The 24833-nt window shown below is 37.2% G+C and overlaps 1 protein-coding gene across 2 annotated transcripts; it reads right to left on the bottom strand.

Moving 5' to 3' along the window:
- Positions 1-1270: 1270 nt before the first annotated feature.
- On the bottom strand, positions 1271-19949 carry SLITRK3 (SLIT and NTRK like family member 3). Of its 2 annotated transcripts, none has more exons than XM_012783235.3 (2): positions 19681-19949; positions 1271-13893 (listed from the first exon to the last, which is right to left on the bottom strand). In XM_012783235.3, the coding sequence occupies exon 2, from the start codon at positions 13873-13875 to the stop codon at positions 10933-10935; it is 2943 nt and encodes a 980-aa protein (XP_012638689.1). In that variant the 5' UTR covers positions 13876-13893; positions 19681-19949; the 3' UTR covers positions 1271-10932. The 2 variants fall into 2 exon arrangements, with proteins under 2 accessions (XP_012638689.1, XP_012638688.1); XM_012783234.3 differs by lacking the exon at positions 19681-19949 and adding an exon at positions 18681-19474.
- Between the last annotated feature and the right edge of the window lie 4884 nt (positions 19950-24833).

Raw genomic sequence — 24833 nt, 5'->3', positions numbered from 1 at the left:
GAGAAAATCTAAATCCCTATAGCAATCACTTAAAAAATCATAGTTGTGAACTTTTATTTTTTATATTTTTCATTTGTTATTGGTAATTTGCTCTTTTAAGATAAGAGCATGATTTATATGAAATAATACTGACTCAGAGCAGAGTATACATATCATAATGACAGGAGATCCTCAACTATTTTAAGCAATTCTGATCACATTGCAATTTCAGAACTATAAACAATCAAACAAAAAAGAATATTTTAATATGCAGTGCAAGTGGCTTTTTATGTTTTTTAGATATAAGCATTTTATAAAGCTCCAATAAAACTTACAATTTGTGAACATATTTAATGCATGGAAAAGATTTGCCTGGGAGTCATAAATTGTCACCATATATGCCCTCAGCATAGTATCTTGTTTTACAAAGCTGATTATTTGAAAAATTCACGTTGAAATGTTTACTGACTTTTACACTGGATTAAGATATGAAATTTAATATATGTCTCATGTTTATAGTTTTTATAAGTTGTATATTAACCTTTTTCTATTTTGTCATAGCATTTTTATTAATGCAAATGGTAGCAAAAATATGTCTACACATACAAATATTTTACTTTAAAATCCCAGTATATTAAATCATCCTAAAAGATCATATTTTTAGATGTTAATTTTACACAAGCCTATTTTATATTTGAGAAAATTATTATTCCTACATCCCTGATTCTATTTACTAGCAAGATATCCATAGGTTACATTTCCTAGAACATACTGAACTACATGTCATTTATTTGCTTTAACAACAGTTTGAAATTCTGTAACCCATTTTACATAATACTGTTGTACAACCTTTAAAATAATTAAATGATATTCTAAATGCATTAAAAATATAAATTTACAGTTTAGGATCATTTTTAAATGGGATTAGAATTCAAACACAAGTATATTTCGGGCAACATAAAATGCCAACAAAATATACAATTTTAATACAAAATCCAAGACAACTAAGATATACTACCTCAGTGTCCACCTTACAGAAGCTCAAAAATCAGGTGAATTTTCAAAAGGATAGCCACAGCTTTACTGAAAATAAATATCTACAGTTTACTAAAAAAAAAAAAGTTTGTCTTTATTTTTATATCTGCTTCAAATGTTTTTTTCTTGAACTAAATTACCATCAACAAAACTGGTTGATTATTATATTCTCTAGTAAGATAGAAGAGAATGTAAGTGTAGGTAGCATTTCAATACTCAAATTTAATAAGAACAGAGATGATTTTTCTTCTCTCTCTCTCTTTTTTTTTTTTTTTTTTTTTTTTTTTTTTTGAGACAGAGTCTCACTCTGTTGCCCGGGCTAAAGTGGCATCAACCTAGCTCACAGCAACCTCAAACTCCTGGGCTCAAGTGATCCTTCTGCCTCAGCCTCCCGAGTAGCTGGGACAGCAGGCATACACCACCATGCCTGACTAATTTTTTTCCATATATATTTTTAGTTGTCAAAAAGCTCCTGAGCTCAAACAATCCTCCTGCCTTGGCCTCCCAGAGTGCTAGGATTACAGGCATGAGCGACCGCTCCTGGCCATTCTCTTTTTAATGTCTCACATTATTTAGGTTAAAATATGGTTAGATATGCTTTAAAATTTGGATCTTAAAATTTTACATATTTATTCACTTGATCATTCATGCATTTTTTTTCATAATCTATTTTACCTCACCTTTGTCCACAACAGGGTTAGAGATTGAAATAAAGGAATAGAGCTAGTTATATCTTGTAAGTGCAAATTCTTTTATATTTGGCTTGTATAGAACAGATAAAAATGTATTTAAACTGCTTATCTCTCTAAAAGAAGGTGGTACATATACTTGCATGTATGTTCTGTTTTATTTTTAAAATTTTTGACTGGATTATTATTCTAGTAGAATTTTCAGTGAAGTGGTAGAACATGTAGTTAAAGCAATTACAACAAAGAAAACACATCAATAAAGCCTCCTAAATTATCGCACTTATTTGCAAACATTTAAACAACTGTGTGAATGTTTCACTAACATCACATCTACATACTGCTCGCCATGGTCCTTTATCTGCTACTGAGGAGGGTATATAGTTTCTTCTTTTCTACCCTCCCTCCCTCCTTCACTTTTCTTTCTCCCCTTTTCTTTCTTTCTATTTTTCTAACTTTCTTCTTTCTTTCTTCTAATTTCTCCTTGGATACATACTCATACTACTCAATTCCCTCAATCTTATTTACTTGAGGTCAGTGTATATATAACTAATAAGTTTAAGAAAAGTAAAATAAGTTATATTAAATATTTCTCATACTATCACACTTTTTATCACTTCTCTTGTACTTCAAACTCCTTCCTTTTTCATTATTTCTCTGGGTTGTGTACCCTAAAGGACTTTCAACTTTTGCAAGAACCTATAGGCCACACATATTTTAAAACTTTTCATTCTTTTATTCAATAAATGTTCCGTAATTGTCTGTTATTAGCAAGGCTATCTGTTAGAAATAATGGAAAGAATGGTAGTAATATGGCTATTCTAGAAACAAGATAAGATCTATGAAACTCAGAAGTTTGATCCGAATGTATTGCCCATACCTGTTTAAAATAGAGCCTTAGACACTAACCTACAAAAGACCTTGAAGACAGTCTGTGCTCTCAAGTGCTTACAATATAATTGAAAAGACAGAATTCTTGGCGCAGAGAGGCAGAATAACTGAAGGACACTTAAGATAAAATAGTCCAACACACCCAAATCTGCATAAAGTAAATTATGTGTATAAATATTTGAGAGAATAGTAAAAAGTTAGTTTACTGTATCAATAAAGGCCTGCTAGATGAAGGGAATTTGGAATTGAATTTTGGTGTCCATAAGAAATGTGCATTTTCAGAAAATAAAAGAATAACCACAGTAATTTATACAAACAAGGGAATGAACAAACTTCATATTTGGAAATATAAAGTATTTGCTTGATGATATATTTGCTAAGAATAATAGTTCTCAAAGTAGCATCTGGTGAGTGAGTGTATCAGACTTACCTCAGCAACTTTCCCCCTATGAGTTATACATTATCTTTTCTTTCTCTTCATTTTCTGTTTGCTACATTTCTTTCCACTATTGCATGATGCTCCTTGCAGTGGAAATAATGGTGTAGCTGTGCATGTTTCAATTGAGATAGGCAGACTACAGTTTGCAGGAAAGTCCCTGGAATCAATATCTCCACCCTCCCTTCTCTGAGTTAGGACGTAGGTATGCTAAAATATTTTTGAAATGATGTAGGAGTAGTGAATGGAGTATATCACAACTGGGTAGCCAGGTTTAAAATAATATGAGAGATGATTGTGTCAAACTCTAGCTTGGTTCATTTAACAAATAAAACTTAGCAATTAGATTGTATATACTGTTCAACATTCCACACTACATTTTAACCCATTATGATGAACCTTAAATCTGAACCTTTTAAAATTTCATTTGTGCAATAATGCAGTATGCAAATTGTCACGCATTTGATAAATAGATAAATGTTAGCAATGAAAATCTCTCTCTCTCTCTCTCTCTCTCCCTCTCTCTCTCTCTATATATATATGCGTGTGTGTGTGTATCTCCAGAATTCAGCTGAACACTGTTCAGCTATCAGTTATCCAAATTTATAAAGAGAGAAGAGTATATGATCCAGAAGCTATTGTAATATTGTTCATACTGTTAAAATTCAAATCATAAACACATTGTAAACACATCACAAAACAAACACAATCATAAACACAAATAGGGAAGAACAACATTATAGGTATTAAAAAAGTATTTTAAAGTATGTATATTTGGCTCTGAAATAGAGCTATGGAATATATTACATATTAAATTGCAGTAATTTTAATAAATACTTAAGTTTTCTTTAATAAATATTAATGAAAAGATTGTGTTTCTTAAGTGAGTTTTGGTAATGGGCTCACAACAAACTTGTGTTATGGTGGCCCAAAAATTAATTAAAGGGTGTTAAGGAGTTATTGTTTGCACAGAAGAAACTACTAATATAAAAAGGGAGAGAGAGAGAAAAGAAGACTTCATAATTCATTTTTCACATCGATACTATGAACTGAGCTAAATGTTTTAAAATACATTGTTACCTCAGTTTTACTGGTAATTTTTTTGCATTAGAATTTATTTGTAGTTATAGTTGGTTTAGTTACTGTTATAGTTTTATTTCCAACAATATGTTAACAGGTGGTAATTGAAGTGGCTTAGAATCATACTGAAAGATATAGTGAACCTACAGTGGGATTTGAACTCTTCCAAAAGTAGGACACCAAAAGGTTAATATGAAAATCTACTTCAAACTTTCTACATTAAGTCTATCTCAAAAGGTCTTCAGAAAGGGGGTGGGGGCATTTTCATTTTCTCACCTATATTTCCATTGTCCTTTTTGATGAGGAAGATTTCCTGAAGAAAACATGAGAAATTCCTGACCCTGGTTATTCCACTGACAGATTATATACTTATACCTGGAGTTAACATTTTATCTAACTACCTCCCTTTTATTGCCAGCTAGAAAAGAAAAACAACAAATGAACTGTCAATTAAAAATAGAGGAACAGATTTCAATTCCAAATCTAAATCTTGTGAAGCTGAGCACAGGTAGGAAAAAAAAAATCCCAAATTGATTTAATACATATAAAATATCCAATTTAGATAGAACTTAAGGGTTTTTTTCTCAATTACAGAATATAGTTAATGTTCACATTTTTGACAGACTTATTTTTATTACAAAGTTAGTTACCAAAGACCAAAAAAAAATGCCTTATGATAAATCATTCTGTGTAAAAAATCCTTAGAATTCTATGTGGCAGTATAACATCTTATAACATCTGAATAGTCAGAAAGTTTACATTGTAAATAAGAGAAAAGTGTGAAAAATGTGTGGGTTCTAGTATCTTTAATTAAGCCACTATTTTGGATGGTATGGCAAAGAGAAAGAGCATTTCAGAGGAGGAAAAGACAGATTTTAAGATTTTAACAATGTATTCTATGTTTAAAAAACATTTACTGATTTTCTTGATTTCCAGGAGTGGTTCTAGTTTTTTTTATAGGCGCTGACATTTTTTTAACCAGGTTTATAAATAATTTCACAATGCGGGGAGATATGCTGGATTACTATTACAGCCTATATACAAAGTTAAGTGAATTGGGAATTTTGTCATTGAGCGTAAGTACTCTAATCAATTCCTGATCTTGACTTGGCACCTAATTTGAGCTCAAAGAACATGCCTGGGAACAAGAATATCTTGTCACGGAGTCAAAAACAGCAGTAGAAGCAGGGCTGACAGGAAAAGTGAAAGGAATAAGGCCAGGAGGGGTAAGTGAACTTCTTTCCATTCCCTCCACCACATACACACATAGGAATCAGGTGACATCTTTGTTTCAGTATCTTTTATCAGAGCTAACTTTGCCCAGGTTAGGGAAGTTATACTCTTGTTTTAAAGATACCAAAAATCATTATGTAGTGTTTAATCATTCAAATAAACTCTAAACCTAAAAGTTCTTAGTAAAATGTATCAGAAGAACACAAGCCCCATCTTCACATATAATACAGTGTAATACAGGGCATGGGGTGCCTTTCCTTATCAAGAGAACAATCTATTAGTTATTAGAGTTTAATTAAAGTATTCAGGTTTGTTTTGATCTGATCATTAGAATAGTCTTCTTGATGAAACTGGTTTGGTTTTGGTACAGTTTAATATATGGCAAACGCTATCAATTCATTGTACTACTCCTCTTATAAGCAAGTAAACTAAATATAATAAGGAAGCATTTAATTAGTATGCTCGACCTTTATCTTTCTGAGTGGTAGTGAAGGAAGCCTTTTGTTCCTAATGTCCATCATGTTTTAATATTTAAAGATATTATAGGATTTGGGTTGAGTCAAGCCATAAATTTATTATAATTACTCTGTGGTTATGTATCTCTGAAGTCCACCACAATAATTATTTTCTATTAGAATTTTTTAAAATGTGAAAAATCATCTATTTCACTGCAATAAAGAGGAAACAATATATTTTCTCAAAAATAATGTCTACTATTCTCAGGAGCATATTTCATCAAAATTAAGGAAGATGGCCACATTCACAACTAGTAACTCTTGTGTATCCCTGATTTCTTGATATATTCATATCAAGAATTTGCCCCTTCCATTCTGATTTCATATAAGCACACTAAAAATGGTCATCTTTGTTACTATTAATACTATTATTAAACATTTAAAATTAATGATGATGTTAAAAGAAGTAAAAGATGATGAATGTCTTAAACTAGTCCTTTACTTCTCTTACATTTTACCTTTAAGCTCTCACTTTTTCTACATATCTAGACAAATTACAAAAGTCTTGTCTAATTAATGAAAGTAATAAAATTGTTTTTACCTATAAAATTTATTCTAGAAATAGAAAAATGAAAAAAGAAGCACTTGCTTTTCATTAGACTTATGTTGCATACTTACAAGAAATTAATTCCTTGACTGTCAAAAACTTAAATCACAATTTGCCTGAGATTTGTCCCCTATGACTTAAATAACAAAACAAAATGAAACAAATTGGAAGATGAAAGAACTTTTAAATTCAGAAGTATTAATTACATTGTTACTTTTTACATGTGAATACTCCCAAAGTGAAGACTCATAATTTCATCCAGCCTCGCTTGGATTGTGGCTAGACAAAGCAAGAAAAATAAATGCATAAAACAGAAATTGTTATACATGTAAGAAAAAATGCATAATTTACATATAACTCAGGATATATATACTATATACATGTATATACAATGTATATACATATATAATAGTGCTGCATATATGTACACACACATGATTACTCAATTACATGTGTTATTGCTCCTATTACTTTTTAAAGGCCTATAGTATATTAAACAAAACATGGTATATTGAATAGAATAGGGTGAATTTAGTGATGTTTATTAATGTTCTGTTCACCTGAATTTTCATAGTTGAGGATTTTGAGCTAAGGGGAAGTTATAAATGTCTAAGTTCAAATTAAACTAGTTCAAATCACTTCAAATGGAATGTCCTATTACTACTATTTCTTCTCATGTTATCTTGACTTGTTTTTGTCATATTTATCACATTTTGTGAAGCATTTCATTAATTTTTTTCATAGTCTTAAACATAAATATCATTTTTTTCAGATATTAAAGGTTTACAAATAGCATTCACAGATTGAAAAAACTTTTTGAGCTGAGTCACTGAAATTTTCTTGTGATTCTTTCTCTCTGGACTTTTATTGAAATTGTGGTATTTATTATTCTTATTTTTTAAGTAGTTTGCAATTAGATGAAATAATATCACTTTCTGCATAAAAATATAAAAACATCCACATAAATAATACCATATATGATGTAGAACGTGTTATTAATAAAACTATTACTGAATTAAACTTATAGTTCATTTTTAATTATTTTCTACTAACCATTTCACAGTTTAAGGTAAATTACAATATTTTTATTATTTCTAAATATTATTACTGTAATTAGTAATAAAAATAGCAATGAATAATAGCAAATATCTATTAGATCTGAGTCTGATTCAGTCAACTTGACTATGACTGTGAAGTGAATTAGTGATCTTTTTCTTAAAAATAAATATTTCACCTTAGCAAAAACATAAAACATATCCTAATCATAGTACTTATGGTATTTTATGAAAACATTATAAATTTAAGCTAACTTAAGTAATTTTAATGCACAGCTAAAGTAAGTGTCCTGGCCTGGGGGTAGAAAACTCTATAAAAGCAAAATAGTATCCTCTTGAATATGAAATTCCATTCTCATATAAATTTATTTTCACTAAATAAATAAATTTATTCCTCATTCAAGGGTGAAATTACTACTTATATTTAAGACAAGACAGTCTGACTTTCTGTATTTAATAAATAAAACAAGCATAATTATCAAGTTATATTATAATTTGATATGGTTTATGGAAACTCATTTTCAAATGTTAAAAGCACCAGTCTTTTGAGATAGTACTTTAACCTGATTTGTATAATATACCACATTATGAATGACTGCATGGTCATTAAGGAAATTATTATTATCAGTATCTAGCTTTGCACTTTGAGTTTTTACTATGTATATGTATTCTAATATTCACCAAAATATTTGGTTAGGAAGATATTAAGTATGATAAATTAATTTAGAAGGACTCCATAAATTGAGTTTTAAAATACTTAAGGCGTAGTATTGGCTTTCTGTACCTTAAATAATAATTTGGTGCAGGAGGGAGAGATGATTAGAAAGAATAAGGAAGGTGAGATAACTAGAAAAAAGGTGACTTATGGGAAAGTAAAAAATATATATGTCAAACAAAGAAAGCAAAAAAAGAATAATTTTACCTATTTAATAGTGAGCCTGACTCTTTTGCATAAGAACAGCTTCATTTAAATATTATACATAGAAAGATAGTGAATCATATTCATGGACTTTTTCCTTCTAAAATAATTCCAAAATACATTTCAAATAAGTGAGGACAAAAGTTATAGATACAACATGTCAAATGCAGGAAAGCCCCGAAAAATTGCATTTTATATCGATATAACCTGTGTTTTTAATTTTTATGCATACCTATGCTGATACTTCTATATAATTAATCAAGAATATATAAATATGTTCTAGACATTCATGTGGCTTTTTTTTTCAGCACAATGCCTTAGTGTTATATCTGTCGCACAGCTTTAGAAGCTGCTAGACTCATTCTCTTTCTATGGAAAAAATGTGATGTAAGGCATCAGTGACTTGTGATGAATTACATTCAACACGTAATGATAATTTGTACTAAGGGCAGCTGGAGGAAACTAGCGGAGAACACTGGACTCGCTGCACAATTCTGCAGTTAGTGGGTCTGTGGATCACTGGAGCTCTGCTGCCCTCTACTGGTCTAATTAGGTAAGCGCCTGCCTCAAAGCTCTCAGGTTTCTTTTTGTCAGTTTTCTCCACAAACACAATACCGGCACCTTAAAAATCCAATTCTCTTTGGTTTCGCTCACATGTAAATAGATCTTAACTTAGATTATTTTCAGGTTAATTTTGCAACATCATTTTAATGTCATACAGAAATAAAAACTCTTTCAGCATACTCTGTTTTAGTTAAAGCATTACTGGAGCCAGTTAAAATAAGTGGTTGGAAAACAGTAGCCAAATATAATAGTGACAGCTTTTCCAATAACAGGATTCTGACAGTCAAATTGGCCCAAGGCCTTTTATTTTTATTGGGTGTGTGCGAGTGTGTCTGAATAATTTTAGTGCATATTTTATTTAAAACAATAGCAATTTTACTTTCCTTTTTCTTTATGTCATTGACTATCCTAAGATGTATGGATTCTTGATCTCCTTCTCCTAATGAATCCTGTACTAATTCTTAGCAATCTAGTTACTTCACTTGTTCCCCATTGCATCATGCCTAGGAAACAATGCATCATTGGGTACTAAGTTGGAAATTTATAATCCAAGAAAAAGAAGTGAACCATAAATCAAATTTTAAATCCCAATTATGTCCTGGTATGAGATGGGGGTGGTGGGTTATAAGATTTATCAACATCACAGTGCATCAAACTTGTTAATAAATTAGCTTTCTGTATAACAAGTAAAAGAAATTATCTTTTTTAATGGGAGCACAAAAGGCATGGCATAGCTGGAGTTTAAGGTTCAAGCTTTGTATCCTCTATATATAATGTATTATGTTTTTCAAAAACCTTTTATTAGGAAAGCTATACCAGACGCATAATCACTATACAATGATTAAACATTACCTTTACAATTTATAATCACTGAAATTACAGAATAAATATATGCACATTTCTTTTGAATCTTTGTGTGTGAGAGAGAAAACATTAAAAGTGCTTCCTAAAAAGCTGTTAGTGATATATACCCAGTTGCTTTTTTATTTTTTTAATATTTTATATATATATATATATATAAGAAAGTGCAGATGTTCTCCAAAAAATCTTGGCATCTGGATGAAGTGTCACAAAGAGGGTGCTCATCTCTAGGTGTTTGTCTTCCTTCGGCTGTTAAACCGCCAGGTCTCCTCTTCAGTAGGATCCAACCTAGAATGTGACTTTTCCCAGGGTGGTAGGCGAGATGCTATGAGCTGTACACTAGGGGTGAGGGTAGGTGGAACTATGGAGAGAAATGAATAAAACCCGAACTAAGCAGATTGGGTTGACTGGGAGCCGTGTGCGGAGGGTGTGTGTTTGCACGCTCGTGCATGTGTGTGTGTGTGTGTGTGTGTGTGTACCTGCACCAGCAGGAAGAGACTGCAGGTTTAGGGAGCCTACTGTGTGCAGATCTGTGGTTTGCATATGGGTATGTGTGCGAGAGACAAGAGAGTGAGTGAGAACATTCGAGCAAGACCCACCCCTCCCTCCCCATCTTGCAGTTTCCAGGCATGCAGCAAACTGCATTGTTAATACATGTACAGAATCTGTGCCATGGTGGGAAGAGGAAAGAAAGCCACAAATGTCATTTCCCCCCGCCTCCCTTTCAAACAAAACTACAACTAAAAAAAAAAGTTACTGAAAATAAAAGACACATTGAATTTTACTTAATTAGGATCAATACAACGATCCCCAGTATACCTTATACATGGCACAGTCAAAGTCTCAAGTTTCAGTATAAAAAAATAATGATAACATTTGCTGGCAAAAGTCTGCGAAGGCACTTCATTGATTAATGATCTGAGTATGGCCCTTCCTCCAAATCACATCTGAGAAGGGAGAGCATACATCTGTATTCTCTAGTTATCATGCGGCTTCAGTTCTGTTCAGGGCAGGGAAGATTGTGAGGATGGAGTTATCAGGACAAGTGTAAAGGGAGCAAGGGATATATTTCTTTTATTTTCCTTTTCTGTTTGGGGGGGAAAAAAGCACTAATATATTTTCTTCCTTCTGTTAGAACCTATATGTTGTCTTCTCCAGGACTTCGAGGTAATCCGGCTTGGTTTGAAGTTTGGCCCTTAACTCGAGGTAATCACTTTTTTGGGTTTGGTGGTCTGTGAAGCCCTTTCCAGCTGAGAAGAGAAGGGTTTCTTTGAGCCTGGCGTCTTGCTGTAAGTCTGGGTATTGCATGCCAGGAGGGTGGACGTGCAGTTCCTTTAATTTGGGCACTGTGCCATAGAGACAGTCCACAAATCCCACTGTGCAGGGGACGGGCTGTGGCCTCTCTCGGTCTAGTAGCATACTGCCACCACCACAGCCTCCCCCAGGAGGAAACAGCACCACCCCACCATTCTTCTCATGGTGGCGGAACCCTGCCAAGTCTCCCCCAGTTCCCCCAACTACCCCTGAAACCCCACCAGCTGCTGGGTGGTGAGGGTGAGGGTGATGGTGATTCACTGTCACTATGGTGTTGAGCTGGGAGCTGGAGACTGCCAGGGCCCACTCCTTCTCTTTTTCCAGCAAGGTCCGGTAGTTGCTGTGGTTCTCCTTGGGTGTCTCAGCAAACTGCTCACTTCCTAAGAGAACCTCACCCATTCCTGGTGCTTGTGTCCCAGGACCCCCACGTTCCGCACTCCCTGCTTCTTGGACTGATGGAACAGCTACCTCTTCCTCCTCACGAGGCTTGTAGATGGGGTTGTTGCACATCTGGGTAACTGGGTGGGGGATGTACTCATACACATGACCTACAGGAGGGGCCTTCTCTGGGGAGGAAAGAGCTGGTCGACCTCCACCCCCACTTCCACTGCCACCACCTCCACCATCCTCAAACAGCCGGTGGCACTGCATCTGAATGCCAGTAAGGTCCACACCTTCCTGTCGCTTGCTTCTAAAGGGCAGCTTCTTCCGACGGCGTCGGAGCACATAGGCAAAGAGGCCTGCAGCAACAAAGACAGCTGAAAAAAACAGAACCAGTAGGCTGAGAATCAATACAGAAAGTGGCACAGGGCCCCCAGGAGGAGAGAACTCATAAGGTGATGCGCTTGTTGGTCCCCCACCAAGGTGAGAATCTCCAGGCTGGGCTGGGGACGCTCCAGCTGGTGCAGTGTGAAGCATCTCTGGACAAAGAACTTCCAGCTCAATAGTGCGTATGTCACGGTGGGTGAGGTTCTCAGGGCTTCTGCAAAGCACATCACCTACCACACTAACTGAGCTGATGGTTTCAATCCACTGTTTAAAGGGGACCAGGTCACAAGTACAGTCCCAGGGATTCTCATTGAGGTCTATCTGGACAATGGCATTCAAGTGTTCCAGGACACCAGCCACAGGAAGGTAGAGGAAGTAGTTTTTCCTCAAGTTGAGCCTGGCCAGGGATGTGCCTGCAAAGGCATCTGTTGGCAAGGTCCTCAGCAAGTTATTGTTGAGGAATAGCAGCTTCAAGTTGGGCATGAGGCTGAAGGCTGCAGGCTGGATTTCCCGGATGACATTGAATTCAAAATACAAGTAGTGCAAACTTTGTAGGCCTCGGAACATGCCTGGTGTCAGCTTCTCTATATCATTGCCATTAAGGAAAAGGCTCTTTAAGTTGGGTAGGTTGATGAAGGCCCCATCCTGGACATAGGAAATACGATTGTTCCCCAGATGCAACAGATCCAAGGAAGAAAAATTCCAAAAATCAGAACGATATATTTTCTGAATCAGATTGCTACTCAGATATAGTTTCTTGGCATTCAGTGGCCTTGGAAGAAGTTCAGAAATGTTATTAAATCCTCGCTCTTTGCAGTTGACAGTCAAGCCAAGGTCATTGATGTGCAAATTACAGGTACACCCAGTAGGGCATATAATGGGAATCGGTGGTCTGGTTTGATAAGGAGCAATGGGAGGTTGGTTTGGACCAGGATATAAAGCTTGGGATGTGGAGGGTGGCCTTGGTGTTCGGGGCTGTTTGGTGGGCTTAGGCTGTTTATTCGAGGACTTGTATTCAACAGAAGAAGCCGTGAAATGCACCGAGGACAACATTGAGGAAGGCTTAGTTGGCCATGCATTCTCCTTGCTTGATGGCAAGTGGGGAATCCCCAAACTAGCTTCCACCTCAGAGTCGGATAGTAAGGGACAAAGTTCCGTCTTCCTGATTTCTCGCAGGTCCTTTCCATGGAAATGGAAAGGAGTCTCACAAGTGATGTCTCCCACCAGGGCAGTGTAAGGAATGCGTTCCAGCCAACTCTTCAGCTGTACGATCTCACACGTACAGTTCCAGGGATTTTCTTCCAGCTGGAGCTCCATCAGGCTTCTGCCAATGTGATCTAGCATTCCTCGGTAGAAAAGAACCTTTAGCCTGTTTCCACGTAGGTCCAAATGAGTTAAAGAGACAGCCTTAAATAAATTTGTTGGAAGCATGGGGATGAGATTATCATTTAAAATCAGAACTCTCAATTTACTTAGGTTTCGAAATGCCCCACTCTCAATACGTTTAATGACATTGTAATCTGCCTGCAGATATTCCAAACTTTCCAAACCAAGGAAGGTGTCATTTCTGAAGACATCTAGTTTGTTCTCATGTAGATATAGCCTCTTTAAAATCTTAAGACCATTGAAAGCTCCTGTTTGAATGTCCTGCAGTGCATTGTTCCCAAGGTTAATAGACACGGCATTATTCAAATGAAGAAAACTGTTGGTGTATAATTTCCTCATAGAATTCCTCTGCAGATACAGTTTAAAAGGTCTTGACCAGAACTCGGTAATCTGACTAATATTTGTAAATCCTTTACTGTCACAATGTATATGAAAGAGGCTTTCTTTAACTTCACAGTAGCATGGATCAAAACAGGGCTCATCTATTTCCTCTGAGTCCTCTATCAGAGGAATTGGGGTAGTCCATCCTAGAGCAATTGTGCTTAGAAGAATTATCCACAACATCCTCCCTCTGTGAAGCATCTCAGCTATGGAAGGTTTCATCATTCGTGGTTGATTACAAAACTGCAACAGAAATAAAAATGCAGATTTTTAGCTTTTAGTCATATGTACTATTTTAATTGACTCCTACATGTGGGGCTTTTTAAGAGTGATATAAAAACTTCAGCAATTGTTGAACTGACACTCAAAATGAGCTAGCAACATGCTTAACGTTTACAGTGTGTCCTATATTTTAAACTTAGGAGACTCAGAGATATCGAACCATACATTGACATTTTCCTGAACCAAGCCATTCTTGGTAAATGGCAGTTCACATGAACAAAAGCAGCCCGCATTGCTTCTTATAGCAAACAGTGGAACTAGTATAAAGTGCTGCCTCTTAGGCATGGGCAGATTCAGTAATAATGGCAATAATTTGGCCATTACACCTGTTTGCCCGTTAAAACTCACACTGACATCAAAGATGCCCATTATAAATCTGATTGGAACTCTGGGAAAAAGTATGTTCTTCAAATTATAGGTATCAACTATTAAAAAGACATGACATACCCCAAAGTTGTTAGATTATCAGGGTATCTTAGGGTATCAGGGTATATTAGGGTATCATAAAGTATGAGCCTAATGCCTACTATATGGTGTGGAGATGTGTAAGACGATCAGCACCTTAGGAAAACTTAATATTTCTTTTAAGAAATGATCAAAACATGCTTAATTACAGTGTATTGTCAGTAACACTTTATGCCCCCCACCCCTTTTACCCAATCACAGATTATTGACATCTCCTTTAATTAAATAACTTCTTCATATTTGTATCATTTGGTTATTTCAAGCATTTAGGAGTGATTAGCTCTTTTAAATAACATGCCCCTGCAATTGTCAGAGCTAAAGATAGTGACAGCTAAAGGATGCTGAGTCTGGTAGTGTTTGAATTAAAATACTTGCAGAGCTTAGTTTGGAATGTGTATCTGTGCCTTCTAGATCAACTGAGGAACCCTGTAAAAAGCTGGAAAAGCAGGTGGCTGGTTAAAGGAGAGGTGAGTAGTTAAAGGCAAGAGAGGGTGGGAACCTCTATTCTTACCTGCTAATAAATGATCTGTCACATGAAATACATTTCAAAAAAAGACATCATTATTTTCCAATCAGAAGAAATAAATGTAGCACACTGTTCTAATAACATACGGAGCCTTCCTCTATGGCTGTCTTTCCTTGCCTAGTATCATCAATATATGAAAATGTTAACATGAATAAATGATAATAATGCAGTTTTATTAGATCATCCTTCCTGAGTCACTGAAATATCAATCAAAATTAAATGGCTTATTTTAATCAATAAAAATGTTTTAGCTTATATTTTTCTTCTCACACATATCATACAGCAAAAAAAAAAAAATTCATCAACCCTCTAACTTAAAACACAATATATAATTTATAGGGAAAGTAAACTGAATAAATCCTCATATTCAACTTGTATACAATGTACACAGCTGTAAGGAAAGGAGAAACCATGAGAAAGCAAAGAGAAATCTGCTTCGGGCATGCAATACTCAATTTTTAAAAACAATTAAATGAAAGAGAGAGAGAGAGTGAGAGAAGGCTACATTGCAGTATCAGTCTTCCCTGTCTCCCCTATAAAATATTAAATCTACTTAAGTTCTTTTTTCTTCACCATTTCCTTTTCTTAAATGTTTTTCTTATTTTTCAGTCGCTGAGGCAAAAAAAAAAAAAAAAAAAGGCTCCAGATGTCTTGGACTTACCTATTTTGCAGATTTTTTTTTAAGCATGGAACATTGAAAAGAAAAAGGGAAAAAAGCTTGAGCTCAAGGATTCTCTCTCTCTCTTTCCCTCTCCCTCCCTTCCATTTGCTGAAACTGAAGCAAAAGGGGATAAAGGGAGTTGGGGTTGGGGGGGGGGATTTAGAGGAAAAAAAAGCAAGCTTAAGACGTGCAGGGAATGCAATGGACTCTTCAATGGGGCTTCTTTGGGATGCAGAACTGCCGCTTGGCACACTCAATAGAGGAGGGAGGAGAAGGGGCTGCAGCAGGCTTCCAGCTCTGCTGCTGCCGCTGTGGTGGCTGATCTCTCTGGGTACCAGCGGCACATCATTGGGCGCTGGGAGGAAGGGCGGGAGGAAGGCAGGGAGGAAGGAAAGCTCGATCACAGTGCTGAATCTCGGACTTCTCTCTGTCGCGCTGGCTTTAAAAAAATGTGCTATAGCACTGGATCCCCTTTATCACGTCACGAAAATGAACCCCAAGAAGGGGAACGCGCTTAGCTTGGGGTTGGGAGTGAGGACTAGGGCTACATGAGTATACAGTGCGTGTGTGTTTGTATGTAAAGGAAGGGAAATGAAGTAGAGGGGTTGAGATGACAAATTGGAAAGATAAGAAAAGATAAGAAGAGAGAAGGGGGAGGAGACCAACCTAGGGGAAACCTTTCTTTGGCTGGGAAGGTGGAGATAGGGAGGGGTAAGCATGTTCTCTCTCTCTCTGTCTCTGTCTCTCTCTCTCTCCTCTCTCTCTCTGTCTCTCTGTCTCTCTCTCTCTGTCTCTGTCTCTGTCTCTCTCTCTCCTCCCTTTTCTTCTTCTTCTTTTATCTTTTTTTTTTTTAACTCTCAGGGAAACCATTCCCTGGATGGTTTGTTCCTCTAGTTCCCAAAGCTCATCTCTAGTGCAGATGGTTTGAAAAGTGAGACTATCCCTCGAAATTACCCTTCTCACAGCACAGCCATTTCCTGCGACGATGGGGTTGAGGGGGAAATCCGAGTTCCCAAAGCAAGAGAGCTTAATCTGGCTGATTCTGCCTAGGTGTCCCAAATAAGAGCTCAAGCAACCTGAGAGACTTGGACCGAGTTTCTTCTGCATTTTGCTTCGATCCTTTTGCACCAGGAATTCTTTTGTTGTGCTGCAGCTCAAAAGCTTCGATTTCCTCAGGATTCAACAGCTATGTATTTTCTTCCACATTTTTAAAAACAGAGACAAGCCAGTTCTCTGGAAGAAGATACAGACCATTTGGGTAACAATTGTATATTTAACGTTCTTCCACTGGGAAAGACCTCACAGGGGCAGGAGAAGAATTTAAGCATTTGGATTCTTTTCTTTCTTTCTTTTTTTAATTCAAATAATTTTCATGATATTTTTGAGAAGGAGATAGGGATAGATAGCGGGAGTGATTAAAGGAAGATATTGCATTGTAGAGGGGCCACCATCATAGTTCACAGGAATCCTCTAAGGAAAAATTTTAAAGGCTCAACTGACAGCTCTACAGCCCTGCCTGCTGGAAGGAAATGCAGCTTAGAGAGGAAACTGGGGAAAGCCAAGTGTACAGCAAGGGATTCTAGTTAGTGGGAACTTGTGTGTCATGGATGCATGCCACCCCCACCCCCAAACACACACACCAATCCTGTCACCAACTCACAAGGAAGGGGGAAGGGAGGGACTTTCTTGTCTCTGAAGAACTAAACTGAACCTCAATTGCCCAAGGGCTCAAAGTTGGTAGATAGAGATGGCTTTCCCTTAAAGCACTCTTTACAAAACCAAATTTTAAAGAAAAGCACTGCTTATGTGTCAATTTCTTACCACTCTAAAATAGGTAACTCAACTGACCAAACTCAACAAAACGTTCCTTAAAAGTTAAGTCATAGGCTATTTGCATGATATTGTGCATTTCAAATGACCGTTTATGTGTCCACCGCCCCACAGTAGCTTAGATTGGAAACAGCAGTCAGACTAAGTAAGCAGGCAGGCGGGCAGATTCTCTCACATTTTACACCCTTAATATTCCAGACCCACCCTATTTCTCCCATAGGTTGCAGCCATGAAGCAAATCAACGCCAATAGCCGGAGCTCAGAACCATAGCAATTCTATCTCCCTTCCCAGCTGCCAACACCCCCACCCCCAGCCCCCGCCCAGCACCTTCGGTACCCAACGTGCAGGGGCGGTAACTGCTTCAGGGATCTTATCGGAATCCATGATGTGATGGCATCGATGAGTACCCCAGGAGGCTGCTCTGAGCTTCCTGGTGACAGTAAAGAGTCCTCTCTACAATCAAGTCTCTGTTCCCTCTTGAACTACAGCCCCCTAAGTTCTGGACTTTGGCTGTGTCCTAAAGCCCATTTCAGCCTTTTCCTTTCCTTTACCTTAGGATAGCATGTCTAAGGCATGGGAAGGGCTCAAAAAGTTAGAGGATGGAGGGCCATGGGGCCCCGGTTTTTTCCGCGTCCTGCTGGAGGCATCGAGAACCATTTGTTTGTCCAGAGGGAGGACAAGAAGCCCTTTCTCCCCACAGTACCCCTTCTCACCTCCCTCCCCCCATTGCTGGATCTTAGAGCCCACTAATCTCTCCAGATCTAAGATGAAATATTCCAATATGGAAGCAAAATGATATCCCCTATAATAAATAATTAAAATGCTGCATCATTCATTTTCTGAAGAGCTTTGAGCCTTCTAGAGATCCTTTTCTAATTAGCTGTCGCCAGGCAGGCGAAACGCACAATGAGTCTGTTTAGAAAAGGAAAATTATTAAAAGCCCCAAGCTATTTCCCTCTATCTCTTGCAACACTAGCGAGATATAGCCTGGAGAAGGGGTACTTCACTCAACCACCTGGTCTATTTGTTGGAGTTAAGATTTCCTTCCCCAGAACCAGGGGGTATGTTTTTTCTCCAGCACCCTTCCTTTCACCGGTGTCCTTATACCTAACTGATCCAATTCAAAATGCAACAACCCCCCAGCACCTGTGAGCGTAAGGATGACACCGCGGCCAAAGTCTGTGTACTCTACAGTGCACATCCTACATGCGAGAATACTGGTTTCAATTAGGCAAAGTAGGAGAGGAAAGGATGGCGGCTAGTACCTATGGTGCAGAGCGCTCACGATCTCCGAGGTTTGCTCCGAGGGGCTTCCCAGCGGGAGGGGCAAACTCTCTGGGAGGCTGGATTGTATCCATCACACTGTAGCCTTGTAGCTTCTCCTCGTACGGCCACCAACTTTCAGAAGGCTACCCAATCACGCTTGTAATCCTTTTAGATGTTTCCACCTTCGAGACTTGCAGGGAAATGGTCGCTGCATGCCAATGGAGAGCCGGGCGCGCACCTCGCGCAGCGGGGCCAGGGACGGGGAGCTCACGACCTCAGCTCCTCGCGCCTTCGGCGGCAGGCGGGCAGCTCCCGCGTCCCAGGACTGCGCTCCTCTGGTTTGAAATCTCGGTGTTCTCTATCCGGCGCCGAGCTTCGCCGCTCCCGAGAGCCCGAGCTCAGCCTCTGAATTTCTCCCTCTCTCTTCTGGAAAGGCTGTCACTCACAGAGCAATCCCTGTCCGAGGCCTCCTTCCATCCGAGAAGACGGGACTCGCCCTCGCCCTCCCCGGGCGTCTTTGCTCTTTGCCCTTCGGGCGGGTGGGAGCGGGGGTGGGTGGCGTGCAGACGAGAGAAGAAAGGGGAGAGAGAGGCGGAAGGGAGGCAGGGAGGGGGCGACTGGATCTCAGATCCCAGCATTGGTCAGACGGCGAGAGGGGGGCGGGGGGCAGAAGGAGCCAGGGACAGAAGGCACCAATGCAAAGGTATGGCTGCACACCGGATTCCGCTCGGGTTTGGGAGACCTCGGGCAGAGCACGAAGGTGAAGCGGTCCTTCTGGCCGAGAGTGAGTGGCCTGACAGCTCACCATTCAGGCGCCCTCACTCCCCGAGCGGGAGCAGGAGGGGGAGGGGGAGGGGAGGGGAGGTGGGGGAGGGGACCGCCGAACATTTCAGGCCAAGGAGACGCTCGCGGCGGCGGCATCTTTTAAGACTGACCTGCTTTAAAAGTGCCACTTTAATGGCCTAGGAAATAACTGAAATCGGATTATACGTTACTTACCGACGCCCGCTCCTAAACTGGGAGCTCCAGGTCGGGCATTAAGAGTCCGTACAGGGAACGCAGGGCTGGAACGCGAATGCAAACCCATCGGCCGCCCCCAGATCGCTCGCCGAGGGAGCGGCGCGCGGAGCCCCCAGATCAGCCCATGGCCGGGGCCGCCGCCAGCTCGTGCCCCCGCGCCCGCCCCTCCTCCGCGCCAACTGGGTGCCGCGGCCGCCGCAGTCCGCGCGGCGCGGGCGAGTCCCGGTTTGGGAAGCGAGGAAGCGAGTGATCTCTCTCCCTCTGTCTCTCTCCCCCCCTCTCCCTCCCTGCTTCCCTCCCCTCTCTCGTCATGATCTGCTAGCTCTACAAAGAGAAGCCCTGTAAAATTGAGTGTCGGGAAGTCAGCGTTCTGCATCTGTGGATTAATTTTAACTTTTATTTGCAAATGAGAGATGGCTGGAAAATTACAGCCCAAACGGGCGGGGGCGGGGGCGGGGGCGGGGTGGGGGGATCAAATTAAGAACATCTGAGTTGTATTGATGGGCGGTATCGCTAACAGCCTCGAGGAGCAGTTTCCAAGTGATTTGCAGTCACCCCCCCACCTTCATGATACATATGTGACAATTTGAAAGTACACATTTCCTCATCTGTTTACACTTGCTAAAAGGGGGAGAAATAAAACTGTAGGCTAAAGGGAGTGTGGGGGTGCATTTGCTGGAGAGATGCTGGATACCATTTCGTGACAAAATTAGATAAGGACGCTTGAACAATTATTGCACCTATGCGAAAGTATTATTACAACATCATAGATGCTACCATTACCCCCACTGCAGTCATACTAATGCAGTCATTTAATGCTCCATTCAATCTGCAGTGTAAACCAACGCAGTTCTTTTTAATAGATCCCTTTCATCAGCGACTGTGTTGGAAAGAGGGCAGTCTTCCACTAAGTCCCAAACTGAATAGGAGGTAGTCTGGGGAATCATCTCTGTATCTCTTGCCTTTCTTCCCTGAAGTGAATGGAATAAATTGTCCAAGACAAGTGAAGTTGTTATAGTTTTTATAATTGTAGACGTAAAATGATTTTGACCCTATTTTTAAAAGCTTTCCAAGGAACTCTAACTTACCTCTTGAAAAGTAACAGTACTCTTTTGTATATAAAAACCTTTGAGAGAAAGGCCTGAACATTTGACTTTAGACTTTATCTAGTAGATTTTCTATTTACTGTAATTTATACCATTGTTAGCCCATATTCTAGACATATAATATAAAAAATCTAGTGTCCATATTACCCATATTAAAAGAAAGGAGAGGATAGATTTGTTTACAGAGAGAACCAGGGCCTGTGGAATTTTTTGAAATATACACACACACATACACATATGCACACACAAACACACAACACACCCCAAATTCAGTATGGCAGCAGTGTTGGTTTTATATAAACTGTGAGATTATACTATATACATGTATGACACATATGTATATATCATATTTACAATGTTTCAATTTGTTCTTTAAAATATTCAACATTCATTTTTAAGATTAGTGAAGTATCTACAGGGACCAAGAAATCGATAAAATGGCCATGATATTAAAATCTGTTCTTTTTAAATATAATATTTCAGATCAACTGGCATGAATTCCAAACCTATCCTCAGCATTTTCTGGGATAATAAATTCTGCCATGTGAATTTTACTTATGTGAAGACATGGATGTGGAAAGAACATTTATCAGAGGTGCTTCACTCACTAGGTCTCAAAATTGGCCTTAAAGGGCTAGGGACAAAAAAAATAAATAAATAAAGAGATATGTATATCCAGGAAAGGTTGGGAAAGGAGTACATCCCTGCAACAAATCAGTCAGATTTAGGAGAAACAAAACTGCATCAGTAGGCTGATGAGTCACAGAGATGTTTTTGGCCTTTTCAGGTGGTTGCCCAATTTCAGGCAAATCACTCCTGGGTACACCATATTCTATGTGGGCAAGTGTGAAATCACACACATGCCCCTTGAGGCTCAGAGCTAACAGATTTTAGAGTAACCCTGAAAGAAATCAGGCAATATTATTTCTAAAATAGTTGAATCTGTTTAACTTTTTAGGAGCTATTTTCAATTTTTATTTGATTTTTTTCAAGGTTATTTGTTGATGAGAGAACTTTGAATTACATTAATATATTTATTCTGAGCAGATGTTGGTATGGTCTGATGGTGTGGGGACCTACAGAACATTGAATAGCTAGAATTAATTGTTAATGTTAAAAGTGAATACTTTCAATACAAATATTGCAGGCCCGATAAAAATGTTGTGGGGTAAGTGATTTGGTGACTCTTTGATTCTATGTTATGAATTTTTAGTGCTTTCTGCAAAGACATTTATATGTCCGTAGTTCTATTTTGCCAAACATAATTTACATTGTGAAAAGGGGGAAATCTCATAAAAAAAAGAGATGTTCTTTATTAATGATGCATAATGGATAAAAGGAAAATATAACAATAGCATATAAGATGTAATTTTTAGTTCAACAAAAATGAAATATGTCTATATTGCTGATTGGCATATCTTTTGAAGTTACAAAGACATTACAGTATTTCAAATAGTTTCCTTTTATCATTGTTCCTCTCAGGAACAATGATATTAAAATACCTAAAATGGGCATTTTTTTGTCCAACATATATTTTATTCACTCTAATGGTTTAAATAAAATAAATGAATGAACGTTTTAACATATATAATACTAATTGAAGTAGTATTGGAGAACTGTTTGCTATATAATGGAGTGTTCACTCAAGAAAGTTCCAAACTCTAAATACAGTAACCTGTGATTATGTAGAGCCTACCTGTGTCTTCTACATGTTGTATTCATCTGTTTTTATATATTATACAAACATCCATGAAGTCTATCTCTTTTTTCCTTTGTCCATTCCAAATAATTTTCAATAAAATTTCAATAAATTTCAATACAATTTTGCTTGTTCAATAATCAACAAAAAAGTAACTATATCCTTATTCGATTAACTTTTGATATATCACTGTTAAAATATTTGAAAATATAGTTCTTCACATTTTATAAATGGGAATATAGGCTGTAAAAATTAAGCAAATAAAATATGATATATAAGATAAATTATTGTTTTTAGTTTTGTTCTGTTTGGAGATAGTATTTATTGAAAGAATTCAAAATATTGAACAATTAGGACTGAGGGTTACATACTTATAGAAATGTTTATTTGTGTAGATCTTCCTATACCTCCATAGAATAAACACTTTTGAAACGTTTCATATCATATGGAAAAAGTTCCTAATCAATTGATAATTTTGTTTTTTGAAGCATCTTATAAAATGTAGTGAATCAGCATAGATTTAATAAGCTATAAATATGGAGAAGTTATAAGATATTCAATTAGACATTGATCTTTTCTATCCTGTTTCACTAAAACATTTTAAAGCACTTTATAGGCATCCATTAAATGAAATCTCAGCTTATTTTTGAAGTAAACAAGTGTTTCAATCTCAATGGTTAAGTGAACTATTTTGGAACAACCAAAGTTAGTCTATTTGATGTGAACAAAACTTCCAAATTTTTATTTATATACTGGGTAAGCATAGAAAGTTATTGTCTCCTTTTAAAGAGGTTTTTCAAAGTTATTCAGAATTAATAAATTGTAGCCATTATGATTAAAATTACAGAGAGAAAAAAGTATTAAAAGACCAAGATAAGGAGAAATAAAGCAAATGTACTTGTTGAAGTAAATTGACTGTTGAATAATGCATCAGGAAATAAAGCATATGTGTTATATAGAAAGAGGTAAATCACATAAGCGTTAGTGGTAGAGGAAGATTTAAAAAATAGATTATGAGAGAAAGGAATGGGAATGATTTTATAGAATCATAAAATCTCAGGATTAAGAGAGACTTGAAAGGTTATCTAGTTTGATCAATTCTTTGATATTTGAGTCTCTACTATCTCCTGACAAGTTGCTATCAAGACTGTGCTTTAATATTGACTATGATGTGGAGTTTAGTACATTTCAGGGCAGCTCATTTTATTTTTGGACAAATTTAAATTTCTATCAAAAAAATTTAAGCAAACTAAAACTACTTTCCATTAATCTGTCACAGTTTTATCTCTTTAGGGCTTGTTTAAAAATCTGAGGTAATGAACTTTCTGCTTATTTGAGTTAGGTATATACTCATGCAAAGGAACACCTCTGGCAGGTAGAACTGTAGAATTAGTCTTCAAGATAAGAGATAGGGCTAGAGAAGGAGTGATTTTAATTGTTAAGTAACTAAAGCTATCAAACTGTAGAATTTGTTGAAGATACTAAACTGACAAAATGTTAAAGAGTATTGCCATTCTTAAAAGTTATTTCTGAAATATCCAAAATATTTTTATTAGTTTTCATGAAAATACCTTGGGGTGCACATATAAAGTTCTATATGTGTAAATATACTTTGGTCTTTGAATTTTTGAAAGCTATTTGAGAACATGAATATGAAATGAATATTTTGAAAGGAGGCTGATTTCAATGTAAAGCCTGATAAAAAATTCTTTCACCACCAACTCTGGGACAAGATAAAAAGCTTTACTATGATCATGTGCTAGAATTCACAGACAGTGGAAATCTTATATACAACTTTGCATTTTAAGTGTAAAACAAAAGTTTAATGAAACATTGAATGTTTTTATTAATGTCAGTAATTCATAAAGTGATTGACTGACTTAAATCCAAAACGCTAAAGTCTCCTTAAATTTTGCTGCCTCCCCATATCACTCTGCTGAGGCCTTTAGCTTAAATATTCTATCTAAATCTTCCTTCACATTTCTGTGTTGTTAAACAACTAATGTTTAGGTATTCCCATATCTGTAACTTTCTCTTTTGAGTACTGTAATTGATTTTTTTCACATGAAGGTAAATACGTGATTCCATATGTGTGCCAATTTTTCTCCATCACATTTTGACAAAATACTCTACTTTCACAGACAAATGGTCTGAATTTTATTTCCTCAGTTGGTAGTATTTTAAAAATTTTGGCAAATGGGAAAATGTTTATTACAAATGTTATTCTTTAGCAAATCTTATGTAGTAAATATTTAAATAATATTAGCAAGAAAATAATTAATAAACATGTGTCATGGCTAAGATACCATTCATTGGTTTTTAATGAT

Source organism: Microcebus murinus, chromosome 1 (assembly GCF_040939455.1).
Source record: "Microcebus murinus isolate Inina chromosome 1, M.murinus_Inina_mat1.0, whole genome shotgun sequence".
Classification (NCBI taxonomy): domain Eukaryota; kingdom Metazoa; phylum Chordata; class Mammalia; order Primates; family Cheirogaleidae; genus Microcebus; species Microcebus murinus.
Note: the sequence above shows the minus strand (reverse complement) of the source record. Positions and strands in the feature narration are given on the sequence as shown.